Source organism: Acanthisitta chloris, unplaced genomic scaffold, assembly GCF_000695815.1.
Source record: "Acanthisitta chloris isolate BGI_N310 unplaced genomic scaffold, ASM69581v1 scaffold34571, whole genome shotgun sequence".
Classification (NCBI taxonomy): domain Eukaryota; kingdom Metazoa; phylum Chordata; class Aves; order Passeriformes; family Acanthisittidae; genus Acanthisitta; species Acanthisitta chloris.
In genome coordinates this window covers 15345-32983 of record NW_008658493.1, presented here as the reverse complement: position 1 = coordinate 32983, position 17639 = coordinate 15345, and the positions used below count along the sequence as shown (strand labels likewise).

Below are 17639 nucleotides of genomic sequence, written 5' to 3'. Positions count from 1 at the left end.
TCTGCTGTGGATGCAGCCCAGGCCCGGGTTGGTTTCTGGGCTGAGCGCTGCCAGTTCATGCTGGGACTTGGCTGAGTGTAATAACTTCATGACCTGTAGTGATACTGCAGGATGGACTGGGGAGGCACCATCACTGCCACTGTCACCTGCTCCTGGAAGTGAGACACCTTGGCCCTCCAGGGTTGGTCAGAGCTTGTGATATAAACCTTCAAGGGTGGCAGAACTCCTCCCAGGCTGGAGCCTGATGGGTTTGGCTGTGTTGTTGCAGTGGGAACAGCCTTTCCCAGTTGGTTTGATTTTCTGGGACATCCATTGCAGTTAAAAGTATGAACCAGATTGATTTGTGTCAGAGCTTAATGTGGGAGCAATGTTTGTGCTCAGTGAGCAGTGTTTGTGCTGAGGGAACATTGAGGAGTGTTTGAAGAGCTGACCTTGCACACAGCAAAGTTTGTACTGACTGAAATGCATAAACTAGAATTCCAGTTTTGCAGATATTTAATCGTTGTAAATATGTGGAGACTTAGTGCAAAATTCTAACTACACAACAAGATTTGGGTTTGTGTTGCCGTTGCATGGACTGTCCTTGTGCCTTGGGGTGAATCCCCCGTGGAACTGGGTGCAGGATCCACAGTGGCAGCTTGGCTGCTGTCTGGAAGGTGGAGGCATTAAACTCCACTTTGATTTTGGAGGGTGTTGGCACCTGTGTACCCTCCATGTACACAGAGCTGCTCAGGACAGAAGGTGCTGTAAAAGAAATCACAGAAATGTAAGGTTTGAAGTGACCTCAAGAAGTCACCGAGGTGAATCAGAAGTTTTCTGTAGCTTGTTGTTTTGTACATGTTGCGTTAGGTGTTTGAAATGCCACTTCTAATGTGTCTTCACTTTTCCTTACAGAGAAGCAGAGATAAGAAATACTATTTTAGCTCAAGTTCTTGACCAAGCAGCTCGTGCAAGATGTGAGTATCTGAGGACCTTCCTCCTAAAACATTCTCATCCACAGCTGCTCCATGTGCCCTTAGAGAGCCCAGGCTAGAAAAATGCTTTTGTTGTGAAGATAAAACTTGCAGCTTTTCAGTTGGCAGTATCAATGATTGGAGGGGAGAGGTTCCCTGACACCTGAATGGTTTAATGATAGGAATTACAGCAAGTTAAAATTGGTTGCTTTAATCAGGAACAAACACTTCAGAGTGAGAAATGCAACTATCTTGTACGTGGCATAGATGAAAATGCCTTTGTCAGAGTTCCATAGGGACATTTGCCACTCTGTAGTTAGTGCTGAAGGTGTGTGAAAATGTTGTACACCCACATGACCAGAGCTCACATGGTTTTTGTTGCAGTAAGCAATTTAGCACTTGTGAAACCAGACAAAGCAAAAGCAGTAGAGAATTACCTGATCCAGATGGCAAGATTTGGACAGCTGGCTGGAAAGGTGAGTTACCTGCTTCTCATTCTTTCTCACATATATTAATTCTCAAACCTAATTCACTCAAAAAAAAGAGATGTTTTTATAGCTGTAAATTAAGTGACTTAAAAGGCCATTGAGAGTGTCTAGATCCTATTGTGTAATTCCATCAAAAACCTCTTCTAAGAAAGGAGATGGTGGTTCAGTTGTTTGATACTAAGCATCTCTCAGAATGTCTGAACGGCTTTTTTTTTCTCTTTTCTAGGTATCCGAGCAAGGTTTGATAGAAATACTCGAAAAAGTCAGTCAACAAACAGAAAAGAAAACAACAGTGAAGGTAAACTTTGTCCCAAATGTAATGTTCTAAAACAGAGCAGGAAAAGTGCACGTAGTGGCCCAGTTTGGTTCAGGGTAGACCTTTGCATTTCCCACTCTCTCCCTGCCCTGGTGGGTGCTGGGGCTGAGTCCCAGCAGTCCCTGTCCCCAGGAGCTGTGGCAGAGTGTCTGTCCTGCCCTCTGCCAGGGGGTGCATGTTCTGCCCCAGGTGTCCATGGAGTGGGAAGAGCTTGTGCCAGCCTGGATTGACCGTGACCCCCATTTTCACCTTGTGTGTTCCATGTAGTTCAACAGAAGAAAAGTGCTGGATTCTGATGAAGAGGATGATGACTAATACTACTGCAAGGCTGCCAGCCCCAGCCTGGCAGGGCCCCATGTGTCATCAGAGTGCAAGAGCTCAGATGTTTGTTTACGCTTCTTTATTTGTTTTTTTTTTTTATTTTTACAAAAGGCCAACAAATGAACTTGTAACATAGGTGTGAGAAGGGGGATTTTATAACTTAATTTTTGTAGTCTGAGAGGCCTGAGCAGTGTGAGGTTCCCCAGGCCTCGTTAGCATGGACGTTTTGTTGCCCCTTACTCAGTGTGTAACTGCTCTCAGCCCCTGCACACACTTAACTTGCTGCTCCTGGAGATAGCAGAACACAGGAGGAGCCAAGGGAGAAGCTGTGAACAGCCACTCGAGGCGTTTAAAATCTTTGCCTCCAGCTCTAAATCACAGAAGTATTAGACAGGAGAGTCCCTGAAGGACACTTGTCCAGCAGGGCAGTGGCTCTCCAGTCTTTACTGGGAACGTACAAAGTGAAGATACTAAAGTGGTGTTTGGCTCAAGTGACTCCGTGTCAGGAAGCTGTGACAGCAGACACTCCTGTTCCCTCTGCAGTCTGAGCTATCTCACCAGGCAAGTTAACTGTGTGGCACAGCACTGTTCAGACACTTGGTATCACATGTTATTACAACTACCTCCACTTTTATCAAATGCCTGGAGCGTTTCTTAACTGAGAAAAAAAAAAAAGACCATTTTCCTACACTTTCTGCAACTCCTGCATGTATAAAGTACAACTGAACTTGTGCTATCCATTCATTCAGACATCTGGTTATGGAAATGAGTGGGACAATACTGTAGTGTGTGACAAAGACTCTGCCACCACAGCCCTTACCTGACATGAGCTAACAGCCCATGTGCAGTTCCAGCTGCAGTTTTGGGAACAGAATAAAATGGTTTCAAGTGAGCACTCGTGGGTGTTTCCATCTCGTGTGGATGTGATGTGCAAGTATTAAACAGTTACCTTTTTTTTGGGGCGTTTTGCTTGTCTGTGTCTGTAACCAGGATGTCTCAGCTTTAGGAATATCCTGGGTGTGTGCAGATTTCTGCAGACCAGTGACCCTTGACCAGTGGGAGGAGTTTCATGCCCAATCTGTGCAATAAGGCTCAATGCTTGGACAGAAACACTCAGAGAAAACAGCATTTTCAGGAGTTATTTTACTAGTTTTTGCTTTCCATCATTTGGCACAAATCCAAGGCACATCAGAAAATCAGATGAACTCAAATTATTACAAAAATAAACATGTTACCTTCAAATCCAAATGTCACTTGACATTTTACCTCTTAGGTTAAAAAGTTCTCTGAAAACCCCATGGGTAAGTCTCCAGCTTCGTCCTTTGCCAGGCAGTTTGCTGATGCTACAGTTCAGAGAAACAGAACTCTCCATACAGATAGTTCAGGAAATGAAATGCAAGGTGGGTGTGATGAGCCAGGAGGGAAGCACACTGCACTGCAAAGCCTGCCTTGTGCTATTTACATGTCTCCTCCAGAAGGGAGCAGCCACACAGAGCCCTGTGAGCCTGCAGTGCCCCAGGTCACCCCGGGACAGGGGAGGGTTGGGCCTGTTCCTGCCAACCTGCACTGATGGGACAGGTGAGTCCAGAGCAGACTCCTGAGCAGTTCTGCCTGCAGATGTTGCCCATGGTCAGAATCACGAGGGTTTGTGCATTTTTACATTACTTGCTATAGAGGAAGGGAACAACTTAGCTTGGTGTGTCCCTTCTGCATTTTGTTTTCTTAGGCTGTGAACAGCGAGTCCAGAGCTTAGCTTTGTCAAGGGCTCTCTGCTCCCCCAGTAACTCAGCTCCTGTGTACCAACTCCATATTGCAGCTCCAGTCCAGGGGAGCATTGCCAAGGACTGAGCAGGGATTGCATCCCTTCACATCAATAATGTAGCACTGCAGATGTGATGGACTATTGTTTTCCCAGCTACTGAAATACACAGAAATATAGACTATCATGGTTCGTAGCATTACAATAAAAATAGAGACATTTCAGTTACCTCTGGCAATAAATACCTCCTTATCCAATATATCTTTATATATATAAATATATTCTCCATGTAGTGATAAAAACTGAAAATGCAAAAATTATTCAAATACTTTTAAAACAAAGTGGGTGGCTGAAAAATACAATACAGGGTTTGGTTTGGTTTGCTGTTACACAGGGTTTTAATAAGTGCTAAGTAGGATAGGAAAGTAATTCTGCTGCCAACTACGTCCCTGTTTGTGAGATCAGTAATGATCTAGGTGTAGTTGCCTCCAACGTAAACAGAGGATTCAGTCTCCAAAGTGCTAGAACATTCTGTTTCTGCTGAAGAGTCATCCTGTACCTGCTCTGACTGCAGGTTACTGAAATCCACATTCACACGTCCCTGTCAGTGGTCTGAAATCAAGACATCACAGGAGTCTGGGGATGGTGAACTCCCTGGATTGCTAGGGCTGGATGAGCTGCTGGCACTGCCATCCTCTGCTGGGAGTGGCACATTAACTGTGTGTCTTCGGTGCATTAGTTTGCTCCTGTGAGGAGCTTCCATCGTGTCATTGTGGTCCACAAACTCAGCACTGCAGCCCGTGTCAGTCACCTCAACTGTGCCCTGGTCCAGCATTCCAACAGATCTCAACTTGCTTTTATCAAAGCTTTTAATAGCCATCTGTGAGGAGAGAGAAGTGGAATGGTGAAAGCATTACCTACTTCTTTCACTGCAGAGAAGCAAAATGGGTATGGTGTTTCTTGAACATAACCAGCACATTAATTTCATGGTGTTCTCTATACTGAGCACACAGCCAAGGATTTAAAATGCATAACTGGCAGCAGAGTAGTACATATGAGAAAAAGTGCCCAACCTGCCCCAGGCTACACACCAGTCCCAGAACTGGAAGGATAACTGAGGCATTCCAAAACTTACTTTCACTGCACCATCCCAACATCATCCTAACTCTTCTGAACACCTTCTGTAATCAAGTCTCAAGGCACTTGAAGTTAACAGTCAGTTCTTGTAGCAGTGAGAGACAGAAGTAGTAACACAGCCAGGCTCAGCCAGGCACTTTGCTGAGGGCCCAATCTCCCTGTGCCCAGGAGTTGCCTGTGAGGGAAGAGACACCCACACTCCTCCCCTGCTTAATCCCTTTTTGGTCACTTCTGTCTGTCACACACAGCTGTGTCACAGCTGGCAGTGCAACAGGCAGTTTGCTGTCAGCCTGGCACACAATCTCCTCGTACAAACATTATCCGAGCCCCAATTTTCATCTAGTGACAATTTTCTCTTGCTAGCACCAGCATCTCTGCCTGGCCACAGCTCCTGTAAGCTGCCTGGGTTCTCAGTCCTGGGCCTGGCTGGGCATGACACAGAAAGCAAGACAGAGATGAAGCTGCAATAAGAGGCTTAAGAGCTTTAAAAGTAAGAATAAGGTGTTTAAGTGGGGTTATAGAAACACCATTGAAGTCTGAACAACCACGAAATATCAGAAATTTGGCACACAGGTCAGAGCTTTGGTGATTCAATGACCACCACTAGTACAGAAATCTTTTTCTTCTATGTACCCACAGTAACAGCAGAGAAAACAAACATATTTGCTGTATTACACAAATAACTCAAGTATTTCCACTTACCTGGTGCAACAACTGATAGTCAAGATTAGGGACACTTTTATCTCTTGTTATTGTTCTCCGTAAGTGTTTTGATCTAAGGAAAATTTTAAAGAAAATAAAGAAATTAAGTGTCTTTCCATAAGCCTTTCCATAAAATACTCTACTACAGAAGCTCCACAAGGTGGAACTATCTCACCAGACACAGACCTTCCCTGAAACCTTCCCAAACCACAGCCTACTTATATTCCCTGCATTTGACTGCAGAACATACATTAAAGTTTAAAGAAATCATAGGCAAACCCCAACCAAGGAGTGAAGCACCAATACAATATCTTTTAAGCTGTTTGGCTCTGAAACTCTGAAATGATGGCACATCATAGCAGTGCAAACCAAATCAAAGTACATCTCAAATACAGCTTTCCCCTCCTGTGAGCATGTGGTGCCTGGAACCTGTCTGGGATGTGACTGTGCAGGGCCTGGAGGGTTAACACCCATCACACCTCTCACGTGTGACTCTGGGGCTTTGGTATTTCTTGGTCACTTGTGGGAAACACAAACACACAGAGCCTCTCTGCTTACTTGTTAAATCTGTTAATCGACTGGACCAGTTGAAGTTGTCTGCTTATGGGATCATCGGCTCTCTCACAGGGCTTACAGTGCACTGAGGGTTTAAAAGAACAGGCAGCTAAAATTACAACTGAGTCACACTTAGGAGGTACAAAAACACAGTTCTGAATGAAAAGTGGCATCTACTGACATGAGATTTTAAACTGTACAGTAAAACTACAACAGCACTAACTTGAATCAGAGTGGCAACTGATCTCTGGCAATTCTAAAGCCTTTCAGGTGGCAGGAGTGAGCATTCCCCACCAGGTTAGCATCACTGGCCAAGCTCCTGAAGAGACTCTGCCATTCTGGACTTCTTACAAAACTGAACAGATTATAAACCACCTCATCATGAATATCACTTACTCATGTCTTCCATGGTTCTTTTAGAACTGTTCTCATACTTTGTGAAAGAACTACCTTAATTTCAGGCACCAGCACACTGGGATTGATTGTGGGTTTCTGTTAACCAGAGTTCACGATCTTTCCAAGGCACAAGTCATTTTGAAAACACACAGACACTGAAATGGGCACTCTTGCTCCTCATCTTCCCTAATTCCTGCTCGTGCAGCCTCCCTGTCTCCTTTGCACAGCTCTGGTGGCAGCAGGTCCTTTGCTATGCCAAGTTGGGTAGCTCAGCACAAAACTCGTCCCACATTAGGGAACTCTTATCAGCTTCAAACTTCACCTGAAAAAACTTCTGAGCCAGCACAAGGAGAGCAGTGGCTACGCCAGGTTGGAAGCTGAGGGTGAGGAGGGAGGGTAACACCATCCTGCCCATGGCAATAAGGCTCAGCTGTCCTGCCACACTGCACAAGTCTCTGCACACTGGCTCACACTTGCTGCCCCTTGCTCAGCCTCCTGCAAACTGCTGCAAGGCTTAGACAGCTGCCTCCTTATTTCCCTCCCAAAACACAAGAGACAGTAACCAAAGCAGAGTCACTCCCTAACCTGTTTCAGGGCAATGTAAACGACAACCAGCAGCCACTTAAACCCCCTTGACTTTGCACTGAAACGCACAGTCGTTACGTGGTTAATTGTGTCACCTCAGACATGCATGTTTTCAACCTGAAATGCTTTTGTCTGCAAAATTCACACACAGACCCCAGAAAAGGGAAACTGAGTTTGCAGCAATGTCATGAACATCATACAAAGTTTGCTGCATTTAGTTACAGTCTTTTAGGTGTTACTTACAATAAACATACAAAATAATGAACTGTAATTAACATTTGATGTTGTGGCACATGAATTCCTAAATGCCTTTTAATTCACTCCAGTGGGAACATGACAGGTACCTTTCTTCCTTATCCTGAGAGCAGCATGCTGCTCACTCTTCTTCTCTCCCTCTGCTGATGTGGGTGCACACCTTGGTGCTGCTTCCAGCAACTTCACAATATTTGAGTTCTTCAGTTTAAGAGTTCCCATTTTCACCACCATTAAAGAAAAGGAAAAACATCAGCACAACTTATGACTCTAGTCTATGCAGAGAGTGTTAACTGCTGTCAAAATGAATGTAACACACAAAAAAAATCCCTCATTATAAATATAAACTTGAAGTTGTATGATCTTGAGTAGGGACAGTGTTCCCCAACTTGCACTGTGATGATGATGTTCTAAGTCTTGACCTTTTATTTTAACCTGTTATTGATGGTTAAGCTAATTTCAGTGTAAAGGTAATACACATACTAGAACTGGCTCAGCACAGAACTCTGTGGCCATTGTGCTCCATCTCAGAGGCTACTGAGGCACACACAGACAGGGGCCACGCACCAAACCCTTCTGAGAGCCAAAGAATTCTGTGTCACTTACTATTACACATCATGCTGTTGCTGTTAGTAGAGGGGAAGGTCAGAGCTGTCTGTGGGAGGATAAAAGGTATTGAGGGGCAGAAGGTGGAAGAAGGAACATTGCTAGTGAACTGGTCACTGAAAGGTGTTCATTTGCCTGCACTCAACACTTCTCCTGCTCTCTCTGCCCCTACACAGATTTGAATGTCATTTTTATTCACCTGTGTGCTCTCACTCCCTCTAGACTCATCCTTTTTGCCTAGGATAGGTAATTTTAGAACATGCCAGCCCAGGAATGGCACTGTACGTCCAACAGGTACCTTGGTGGGGACACCACACAACCACCAGACCCTGGAGCCCGTGAGTGCTGTCCTGGGGGTGCAGTCCATGCCCCCTGCCCCATGCAGTCCCAGGGGTGCAGTCCAAGCCCCCTGCAGTCCCGGGGGTCCATGCCCCCTGCCCCGTGCTCACTGTCCCGGCGCAGTCCCCAGGGGTGCAGTGCCATGTCCCCTGCCCCATGCAGTCCTGGGGGTGCAGTCCATGCCCCCTGCCCCGTGCTCACCGTCCCTGCACAGTCCCCGGGGGTGCAGTCCCTCTCGTTCCTCAGGTCTGTCAGGGCCCCGTTCTGCAGCAGCAGCTCCACCAGCGCCGCTCGCCCTCCCCGCGCGGCCTCGTGCAGTGCTGTGTTGCCCTTGGCATTGGAAAGGTTCACACAGGCTCCGTGCTGGGCAGAGAGAGGCCAAGTTAGTGAGCAGCATCCCCTGCAGCTGGCACAGTGCTGTCATGGAACCGCCCAGGTGGGAAGAGACCTCAAAGATAATCGAGCCCAACCCTCCTGTGGTCACTGGTCCATGGCACTAAGTGCCACATCCAGTCTCAGCTTGAAAACCTCCAGGGATGGGGAATCCACCACCTCCCTGGGCAGCACATTCCAATGCCTGAGCACTCTCTCTGTAAAAAATCTCTTCCTAATCTCCAACCTAACCCTCCCCTGGCAGAGCTTGAGTCTGTGCCCTCTTGTCCTGCTGCTGTTGCCTGGGAGAAGAGACCAACCCCCACCTGACTCCAACCTCCTGTCAGGGAGTTGCAGAGGGTGAGAAGGTCTCCCCTGAGCCTCCTCTTCTCCAGGCTGAACACCCCCAGCTCCCTCAGCCTCTCCTCATGCCACTTGTGCTCCAGTCCCTTCCCCAGCCTCGTTGCTCTGCTCTGGACCTGCTCCAGCCCCTCAATGTCCCTCTGAGCTGAGGGGCCAGTTCAGGATCCTGGTTCTCTCCTTTCCCTGCCCCAGTGGAACCAGCACAGCACAGGAGACACCTCAGCTGTGCCTGAATGCTAAGGCCTCTGCAGAAATCCCCAGAGCACATAATGCCACCTGATCGAGTTAGTTCCTCCTCTCTCACAGCCAATTTCATGGACCAGCTCTTTTCATTTTTGCATCTATCTACTACATAGTCCAAATTTAAGAGATGTTTAAAAAAAAAACAACCCTGAAACCGAAAAAAAAGAAAAAATCCCTGTGTGACTGAATCACCAGCAAGCAAACCCAGCACCTGCCCCACAGAGGTTCCTCACAGACAGCAAGGAAACATTTGCCCAACTCAAATCTGTGAAGAGAAGGGATTGAAAGGAATGAATTTACACCTATTTTTGTCCCCAAGCAGTTTTGACTGAGAAGTGTATGACTAAAAATGCTGCTCCTGAGGGAAGCACAGACACTGGCTCAGAAACACTCCCCTGCAGGTTGTGTTCAGTGACCTTACCTGTAACAGCAGGGCAGTAGTCTCATACTGACCACTGGAGCACGCGTAAATTAACGGAGTATTGCCATATATATCCTTCTTATTCTGTTTAGCATTGTAATCCATCAGACACTTTACCACCTATTGGAAGAAGTAACAACTGTTTAAGGCACCAGTGAATCCCAATCATGCAGGGAAAGATTTCCCTCCTCTTTTAATCTTTTCTGAAATCTAGATTGAGGAAGAGATGAAAGACAAAGGGATGGAGAAAACAAGTCTCATCTTTGAGATGACAACCACTCACAATTCTTCTTATCAGGCTACTTTTCATGTTTTAATGTGCACTTTTTAAAAAGAACAACTTCAGCAACTGCAAGAAAGGCCAGAAAATGAAACCTGAGGTCTATGGAAAACACACACACAGCCAGTAACTCAACAAAACACCCACCCCAAACCACCACAGAACTGCACCTTTTGCCTTTTCCAAACTCATCAGAACACTTGGGAGTTCTTCACGTTGTAAATATCCCATGAACTAACCTTCCTTAACGTACAAGGGTGAGTTGTATTGTTTTTTTCTCGCTTCCCTAGTGCTTTGTCTTCCCACCATCTTCACACTCCTGTTCTCCCCTCCTGCACTCCTCAGCTCCTTATTCTTAAAGCCCTAGTTTTCCACTTTTCTGCACCTTCCCATTGCCTGTCTGCACCTGCTTTTTCATGGCCATAATTTTTACTCTCCCTCCTGTATAACACTCTCCCCTCATGAGCTCACACGTCTCCTCCACTGCTTTTGGAGATGAGGTTATCTGCTGCTCTCAGAGCTCTGCTTGGCTCATCATCTACTTCCACGAGTTGAAAATACACTGAATATTTAATACTGTGCTACTGAAGATACCAAGACATACACAACGTCATTAAAGAGAAGGTAGAGAGAATGTACACAGGAAGATTCAGCTGCACAAGGTATTTTAAGGTGTTTGACATTAGCCATTCACAGCACTTGCATCACACCAGTATTTCAGGTCACTTAGAAAGGTGTTTACTGAAACAGTTTCAGCTGAAAAATTCCCTTTCCATCTGGAGATTTTAGACAATTAAAGAAAAAAAACAGAATCACTGAAGTGATTTCCTCTGTTACTGGTTTAACCCTGCTGAGAGTGTCCCAAAGGAGTTTCTGTGGGTGCTGAGTGCCAGCTGTCTGCAGAAGGCTGAGTTACCTGGAAGTGTCCTTTCTGGCAGGCCAGGTGAAGAGGAACTGCCTGTTTTGCATTCCTAGAGACGAGACCAGCTCGGCGTGTCCATGCAGTGCAGCCATGTGCAGTGGTGTAAAACCATCTTGGTTGGAAACATTTACTCCAAGTCCGTTAGCAGAGACCTTTGCAAATTTCTGTTGAGGAAAATAACAAAACCATTAGAGTTTTGTTAACCAAAAAACAGCCAAATACCTGCTATTTATACTATATTATATATGCATTTAATAGAGACCAGCTCGGCGTGTCCATGCAGTGCAGCCATGTGCAGTGGTGTAAAACCATCTTGGTTGGAAACATTTACTCCAAGTCCGTTAGCAGAGACCTTTGCAAATTTCTGTTGAGGAAAATAACAAAACCATTAGAGTTTTGTTAACCAAAAAACAGCCAAATACCTGCTATTTATACTATATTATATATGCATTTAATAAACAAACCAGGTAATGGATGCGACAAGAACTTCTGCTACAGAGCCTAGTTTAAGGCCTTCAGGAAAACTCAGCAACCCAGAGCAGCTCAGCAGTATTTCACAACAGAACAATCACTTTTATTGTTCTCTCTTTTCTTCCAACATAACTTCACAGAGAGAGACATTCCAGGCTAAAGCAGCACAGGCTGAGACAGAAGTCAAACTTGCAGTTTTTACACAGCTGTCAGAATGCTCATACTGGGTATGAGTCAGTGTTAATGAGTTACTGTCATTTATACAGACACTTATGCTCTTTGAGACAGACACCACACACTGTTTTAGTGCCACACAACGCTTGGGAGAACAGGAATAAAAACTAAAACTGATTTTATTCCCCTGGAAGTGATACTGGCCCAGAGAACAGACTCCCATGGGACTTGACAATAAGGAAACCACCTGCAAGAGCTTACAGAGCAGAGCAGCACATCCTCCTTCCTGGGTGGGTGCCTAGCACTGACACTGGGGGACAACCTGCCTGTCCCCAGTGTGCTTTGCAGTGTGTCCCCACCTAACACAGGGGTTATGATGAGTCAGTAAGTTCCTTCCTCTTCTCATTCAGCAGGCAAGGAAATCCCACAGCAGATGCCATTCCCTCCCTCAGCAATAAAGGAGCTATATGGTCTCAGGCTCTTGCATCTTTAGCACATGATCTCTGTACCAAGGGCACATGGACACCCCAACACAAGGCACAGTGTGGAGTTTCAAGGGCAACAAGCATTTTCTTAGCCTGCACAAAATAAACTCGTGGTGGAAATAAGGAGTTCTAGAAAAGTCCTCATGTTTTCTCAGTTAAGGGACAGGGATACTGCATCAAAGCAACCAACAAACTGAAAACTTAGACTTTGGTTGACTTTGCAATGACTTATCCAGTTAGGCAGACCTTCAGACACAGCAGTATGCTTTCTTCCTGTAAGGCAAGAAACTGGTTTCCTGTTTCCAAGAAGCTGGGATCACTCCTCATCTAAAAAAGTAACGAGTGCATCGTATGGCTGACTCTCTTCTGCAGCCTGTGATAAACGAGGGGGAAATTCTCTGCAACTGAAAAGGAGCTCTGCAATTACATTTCAGCTCTGAAGAGATTTTTGACACAGCTTGTCTGAAAGATGTCATGGAGTTAAAAAAAAACTTTATCAGCACTACATTATCACAGGATTTGCTAAATTGATTACTAACAGGTAAGTAGATACTCTCACTACAAAAGAGAACCAGAGGCTTAGAAAAAGGATGTTTATTCCAAGCTGCCCAAACCTTCCTCATAGCAGTTCACAGACTAAAAGCAAACCGTGAAGCTTTTTCACTCCATTAGATATTGAGCACGTCTGTGAACACTGTTCTTGTCTCCAAGTGTCCACAGTTCAATTAAACAAGGGACAATTTCATGACATCAGTCACAGTTAATTGCTTTTCAGGCAGAGATACAGAGGGGATGGGAACACAAATGCTACTGCCCTGGAGCTAAAACTTGCCTTACAAGAAGATAAATTACTCTGTTTACAGAATGGCTATTCCAACCTTTTGTACTGGCCCACACTTTGAGCACTGGCACAAGGGATGGCAGAATTCTGGTTTGGATGTACTGGCTGTGTCATCCTCATCTTCCAAGTCTTCTTCCATCCATTCCAGGAGATAACGCACCTGGAATAAAAAGCAAGTCTTTCTTACAGAGCCCAAAGGTTCCATGGCCTAATACACCTGCACATGTGGACAAATCAGATTTCACAAACACACACCTGTGACCATCTCAGGGAGGATACACAGCACCCCTTGGCATCAGCTGCCCAAGTTCTTTGCCTCTCCTAGAGGTGACTATGAATACATTTTAAATGATAGACCTTCACAGAGCTGTTATTCAATTCAAAGTAATTTCTTTAGTCTAAGAGGTCATGAAAATGCCAAAATAATGGGCCTTATAGCACTGTAGGTAAAATAATTTAGGGACATGGAGTGAATATTCTTTGTGGGAAATAAGCTGACTATGATCAGTGGTTGCAGAAGGAAGGGATTGCCCAAAGCATTCCTCACTTGGTATTATTCACAACTTTCTCAGTTTGATCAGATACACTGGAATTCAATCATATTCAACAGCCAAGCTAAGACTCACCATTTCCAGGTCTCCATCAGCAACTGCTCGCAGGAGTTTTTCCACCTATGTACCAAGAAAATAATTTATTTGCCTCGTTAGCATGGGTACTAAGCAGCACACAGAAAATCCTGTGTCCTTTGCTAACCTCCTAAGCTCACACAGCAGGATTACTACTGGCCCATTTCATATTTACTGATCAAGTTTTAAAGGAAAACCTCCTTTCTTTCCAAAACACAAAAGCTGTACGAGGCCTGTGGCTATTTGGTGATCTCTGACTTGTTTAGTCAAAGACAAACAGTACTTGTCTAACTGGAGGGTATGTGGCCCACACACAAACAAAGCCATAGATGCTGATACATGTTATGTAACTGGAGGGTATGTGGCCCACACACACACAAAGCCACAGATGCTGATACATGTTATACTGCATTTCTGCAGTGAACCTAACACTACAAATCCCTCCCCCAGAAAAATTTCTGCCCTAATAAATACTAACACTGTTTGCTGTGCTACTAGAAGCACAAAGGATGGCAGATTTTATTTTGCCCTTTGAGAGACAACAGTTTAAGATGAAAAAGATGCTTTCCAATTGTTGCCCTCACATCTGCAGATTGTTGGTTTATTCCTGCGCTAAAATCCAAACATTTACAAATGTAACTTGACTCTAAGTATGAAATTTGCTTTCTTACTGAAAAGATGTAAATATCCAAGGGTTTGCATCAGCAAAAGCCAAGTGCCCTGCTCAGAGCTGTTCCAGGGGCAGCACGAGAGCAGTGAGCTATCTGTACACCCCCCAGTGCCTCAGAACAACTGCCTGGTGTGTGCAGGAACTCTCCTGTTCCTGAGCTCTGCAGGGGAGAAAAGGCACTTGGGAGGAAGAAGAGATGGAAGATGCTCTGCAGTGCACTGTTGCCATTCCCCTGAGCCCTCTGATTGCTTATGAAAGCAGGAGGATGAGATGTACTTGTCTCCCCACTTCTCTCACATGAAGGAGTTGAGATCTGACCTGATAGGAATGGGAGAGGTGCCAGCAAAAGGGCAAGGAGAGCCTGTTAGTCCTCTCTCTAGACAACTCGTGTGGCCTCTGCAGATCGTGGAAGAATCATTTAATAAGCTTTGTGAAAGTCTGTTTCAGCATTATAGCAAATTATTCCAGCACTGTGCTAGAATCACCAAGGACACTGCTGTGTTAGCCAAGTGTACCACTGTTAAGGAACATCTTGCAAGTTGAAGATGCCCTGGAGTCACAGCTACCCTCACATTTCAATCCTTACCCACCCTGCCCAGTGTGGCAGTGGTGCTTGGTAAGGCAAGCAAGGCAGAACGAGGCTGAAGTTTGTGTTCTGCTGGTCTGATCTCTCTCTTCAGGGTTCTAGCAGAACAGGACACATCTATAGCTGAAAGATCAGAGGTCAGATTAAATCTCCCCGTTCATTTTTACCTCTTGTTGGGACAGCTGTAAGGTTTATTTTATTACTACATTTGCAATAGAGTGAAGCTCCTTGAAGTCCTGCACTAGCCACTCGAGGCAGAACCTATGATTATATGACTTTTCCTTCCTAACTTTGCATGTCTCAAAGTCAGCTGTCTAAACCTGCCAGTCACTTAAATGTCAGTGGGGAATACAGAGGCCCTTATGATTTCTGATCACACATGAGATGCCTAACAGCAATAGCCAGTGACCCACGAGCTCTGATAATTTCTTTCCAAAAATAACAACTTCCTTACAGCTCTGAAAACTGCCTCAGGCCCAGCAGTGCAGAAGCACACAGCAGCTGCTTCACAGCTTATAGAGAATTCATGAGGAGTACTTAGGGCATGCATCTCCCCATCCTTCCAGTCTGTTCTCACTCCTCCATGGAATAGAAGCACATTCCTTTAATTGTAAAAATAGATGAAACAAACCTACTGCAACTCATTTCCATGCCCAGACTTTCAGCTGCTGGACAGAAATTGTGTAAGGAGCTCTCAGTTCCAGCAGATGAATTTCCAAATTTACAACCCTGGCTCTTTCACCCTTCTCTTTTCTAAATCACAAACAAGCCAATACAAGACATACACCACGACTGGCTCATGGAAGCCAAGAGTTTAATTTGGTATTGATTAACAAAGGTCTAACTGGAATCCCTTAATCCATGGTGTAAGGCTTGAAATCTGGAAAACTGATCATATTAGCTTCCCATGACTTCCAGGGGCATTCCCTTCATGGAGCTCCCCCAGGATCAGGCCCTTGCTTCTTTGGTTACTAAGAATAAGAGCAGTGAGCCCATGTGAAACTTGGCAAACAGAAATGACCTTAAGATGGATTACAGGAGAAGGTCATTAACCCCAGGAGCCTGAGGTGTAAGCTGCCTGTAATCTTCTTCCCTGGTTTGAACTACAGACTTTGCTCTTGGGTATGATACATTTGCTCCTTTAAGGAAAAATAAATTCTCAATCTATGAGGCAAACGTGTTCAGAGTGCTTGACTCTGCACAAACAGGGAGGTACAGTCCTACACTGAGCCTTCCTCAGAGCAACTGAAGTGTGAAGTAATATTGTAAAATATTGTAAAATTTACATCTGTGTTTCTTGAGCATTTTTCGATAACAAATTTTTGGCCAGAGAAGAACCTTTAATAGCAGTGAAAGAAAGAATTTGAAGGTAGAGGGGACATGAAGAGCAAGAAGCATACCAAGGATGCCAATTTGGAATAAAATTAAGCAGCAGGACTAGTCAAAAACAAAGATAAGCATCAGAAGGAGTGGTGATAGGACAGACTCCAGAGGGGATAAAGGGAAGCTGTGGACCTGAGATCCCACATAAAACAATGCAGAGGATAGCACCTTGGTTGGTGTGGACAGACAAAATCAGCAAACACATGTGCAAGACATTTAATACATACAGTCTGTATTCTTCACTTGTTACAGAATTAATTTTCTCTGCCTGTTTTGAATGCTTGTCTGACCATTCCAGTTAGTTTGCCAGTATTCCTGTGCTTCCCTGACAGACTGTAAGCTAACAACAGCACTTCGTTCCTGGACAGGCCCTTGGGGCACTGCCCACCACTGTACCTTTGTAAACCTGAATAAAGTATCAAATTACAGTTAACTTCAGTAAATCTGAACAACTACTCCAAATAAGTTTCAGTTTTTCCCCCGAAATAAGCAGCAGAGCCACTGATACCACACAAAGATAAGAGTTTAGACACTGAGATGCCAAACCCCTGAGGACAGCAGCGTAGTGTTTTCCAGACCAGACAGAAGGCTATTCCTGAAGAAGCAGCTTAAAACACTGTGGCAAAACATCACTCTTCTAGCTTCCTTAACTTTGCTTATTGTCAAAAGTTACTCCTCAGTCTTACCTCTTTATAATTATTTTTCACCTCTTCTTGCCTGATATCAGTAGATGCTGACGACAGGCTCGAGACAGATGATCCTCTGCTGAAAGTTTCTGTGGAGTGCTGAGGAGACCTAAGTGGTGACTTACAGTTGGAAAAAACAAACAAACACAAAGCAGAAAAAGTTACATGTCGAATTCAGGAGGTCAAGCACAGGCAAGGACCAGCTGAGCACTGCTGTTACCTCAGAAGCACTCTGTCCTCTTTCGAACGTTAGGTAATTTAATTCCATCAGTGACAAAATCTGCATAAAAATATTAAAGAGAACCAGTGTAACTCCACTTAAAGAGGAATCTACTAACTGAAACACAAATTAGCAGACAGCCTAATATTAGTAACAGATTATGACTGAGCAGATTAAAAGTGCCCATTTACAAGTTCATGCTCCATCCCCCCCCGCTATCAGAGCCAAAACAGGACCCTCCTCACTCCAAGTCAAACACATATGTCACTTGAGGAGTACCAGGCCACAAAACCCTCTGGCAGGTGGGGCACCTGCCCCTCTGTGGTGCTGCAGTGGACAGACCAGAGGGAAGGTGGGGAGCAGTACCTTGGCGTTCAGTGCACACTGCAGGGAAGTCTCTTTCATCCGGTTTGGTATTTCTGGGTTTGCCCCGTTTTGCAAAAGCACTTCTATGATCCCTTGATAGCCCCAGCGAGCAGCAATATGC

At 45.0% G+C, this 17639-nt stretch overlaps 2 protein-coding genes across 2 annotated transcripts in view; one reads left to right on the top strand and one right to left on the bottom strand.

Moving 5' to 3' along the window:
- Nucleotides 1–894: 894 nt before the first annotated feature.
- Nucleotides 895–2072, top strand: PDCD5 (programmed cell death 5; the record flags this gene model as incomplete). The annotated part of the gene is made up of 4 exons (XM_009085102.1): nucleotides 895–956; nucleotides 1338–1429; nucleotides 1668–1739; nucleotides 2025–2072. Coding segments are annotated over 4 exons (274 nt in total), but the record flags the coding sequence as incomplete, so codon positions are not given.
- A 2369-nt stretch (nucleotides 2073–4441) lies between these two features.
- The window catches only part of ANKRD27 (ankyrin repeat domain 27 (VPS9 domain)), a 28385-nt gene continuing 15187 nt past the window's right edge, over nucleotides 4442–17639 (bottom strand). The window contains exons 18-30 of the mRNA XM_009085101.1: nucleotides 17519–17635; nucleotides 17153–17212; nucleotides 16933–17052; nucleotides 13608–13652; nucleotides 13019–13141; nucleotides 11262–11374; nucleotides 11005–11110; nucleotides 9809–9928; nucleotides 8611–8772; nucleotides 7557–7665; nucleotides 6235–6316; nucleotides 5677–5749; nucleotides 4442–4717 (exon numbers count right to left, since the gene is read on the bottom strand). Coding sequence (XP_009083349.1) covers nucleotides 4442–4717; nucleotides 5677–5749; nucleotides 6235–6316; nucleotides 7557–7665; nucleotides 8611–8772; nucleotides 9809–9928; nucleotides 11005–11110; nucleotides 11262–11374; nucleotides 13019–13141; nucleotides 13608–13652; nucleotides 16933–17052; nucleotides 17153–17212; nucleotides 17519–17635 — 1506 coding nt within the window. The remainder of the gene's footprint in view (nucleotides 4718–5676; nucleotides 5750–6234; nucleotides 6317–7556; nucleotides 7666–8610; nucleotides 8773–9808; nucleotides 9929–11004; nucleotides 11111–11261; nucleotides 11375–13018; nucleotides 13142–13607; nucleotides 13653–16932; nucleotides 17053–17152; nucleotides 17213–17518; nucleotides 17636–17639) is intronic.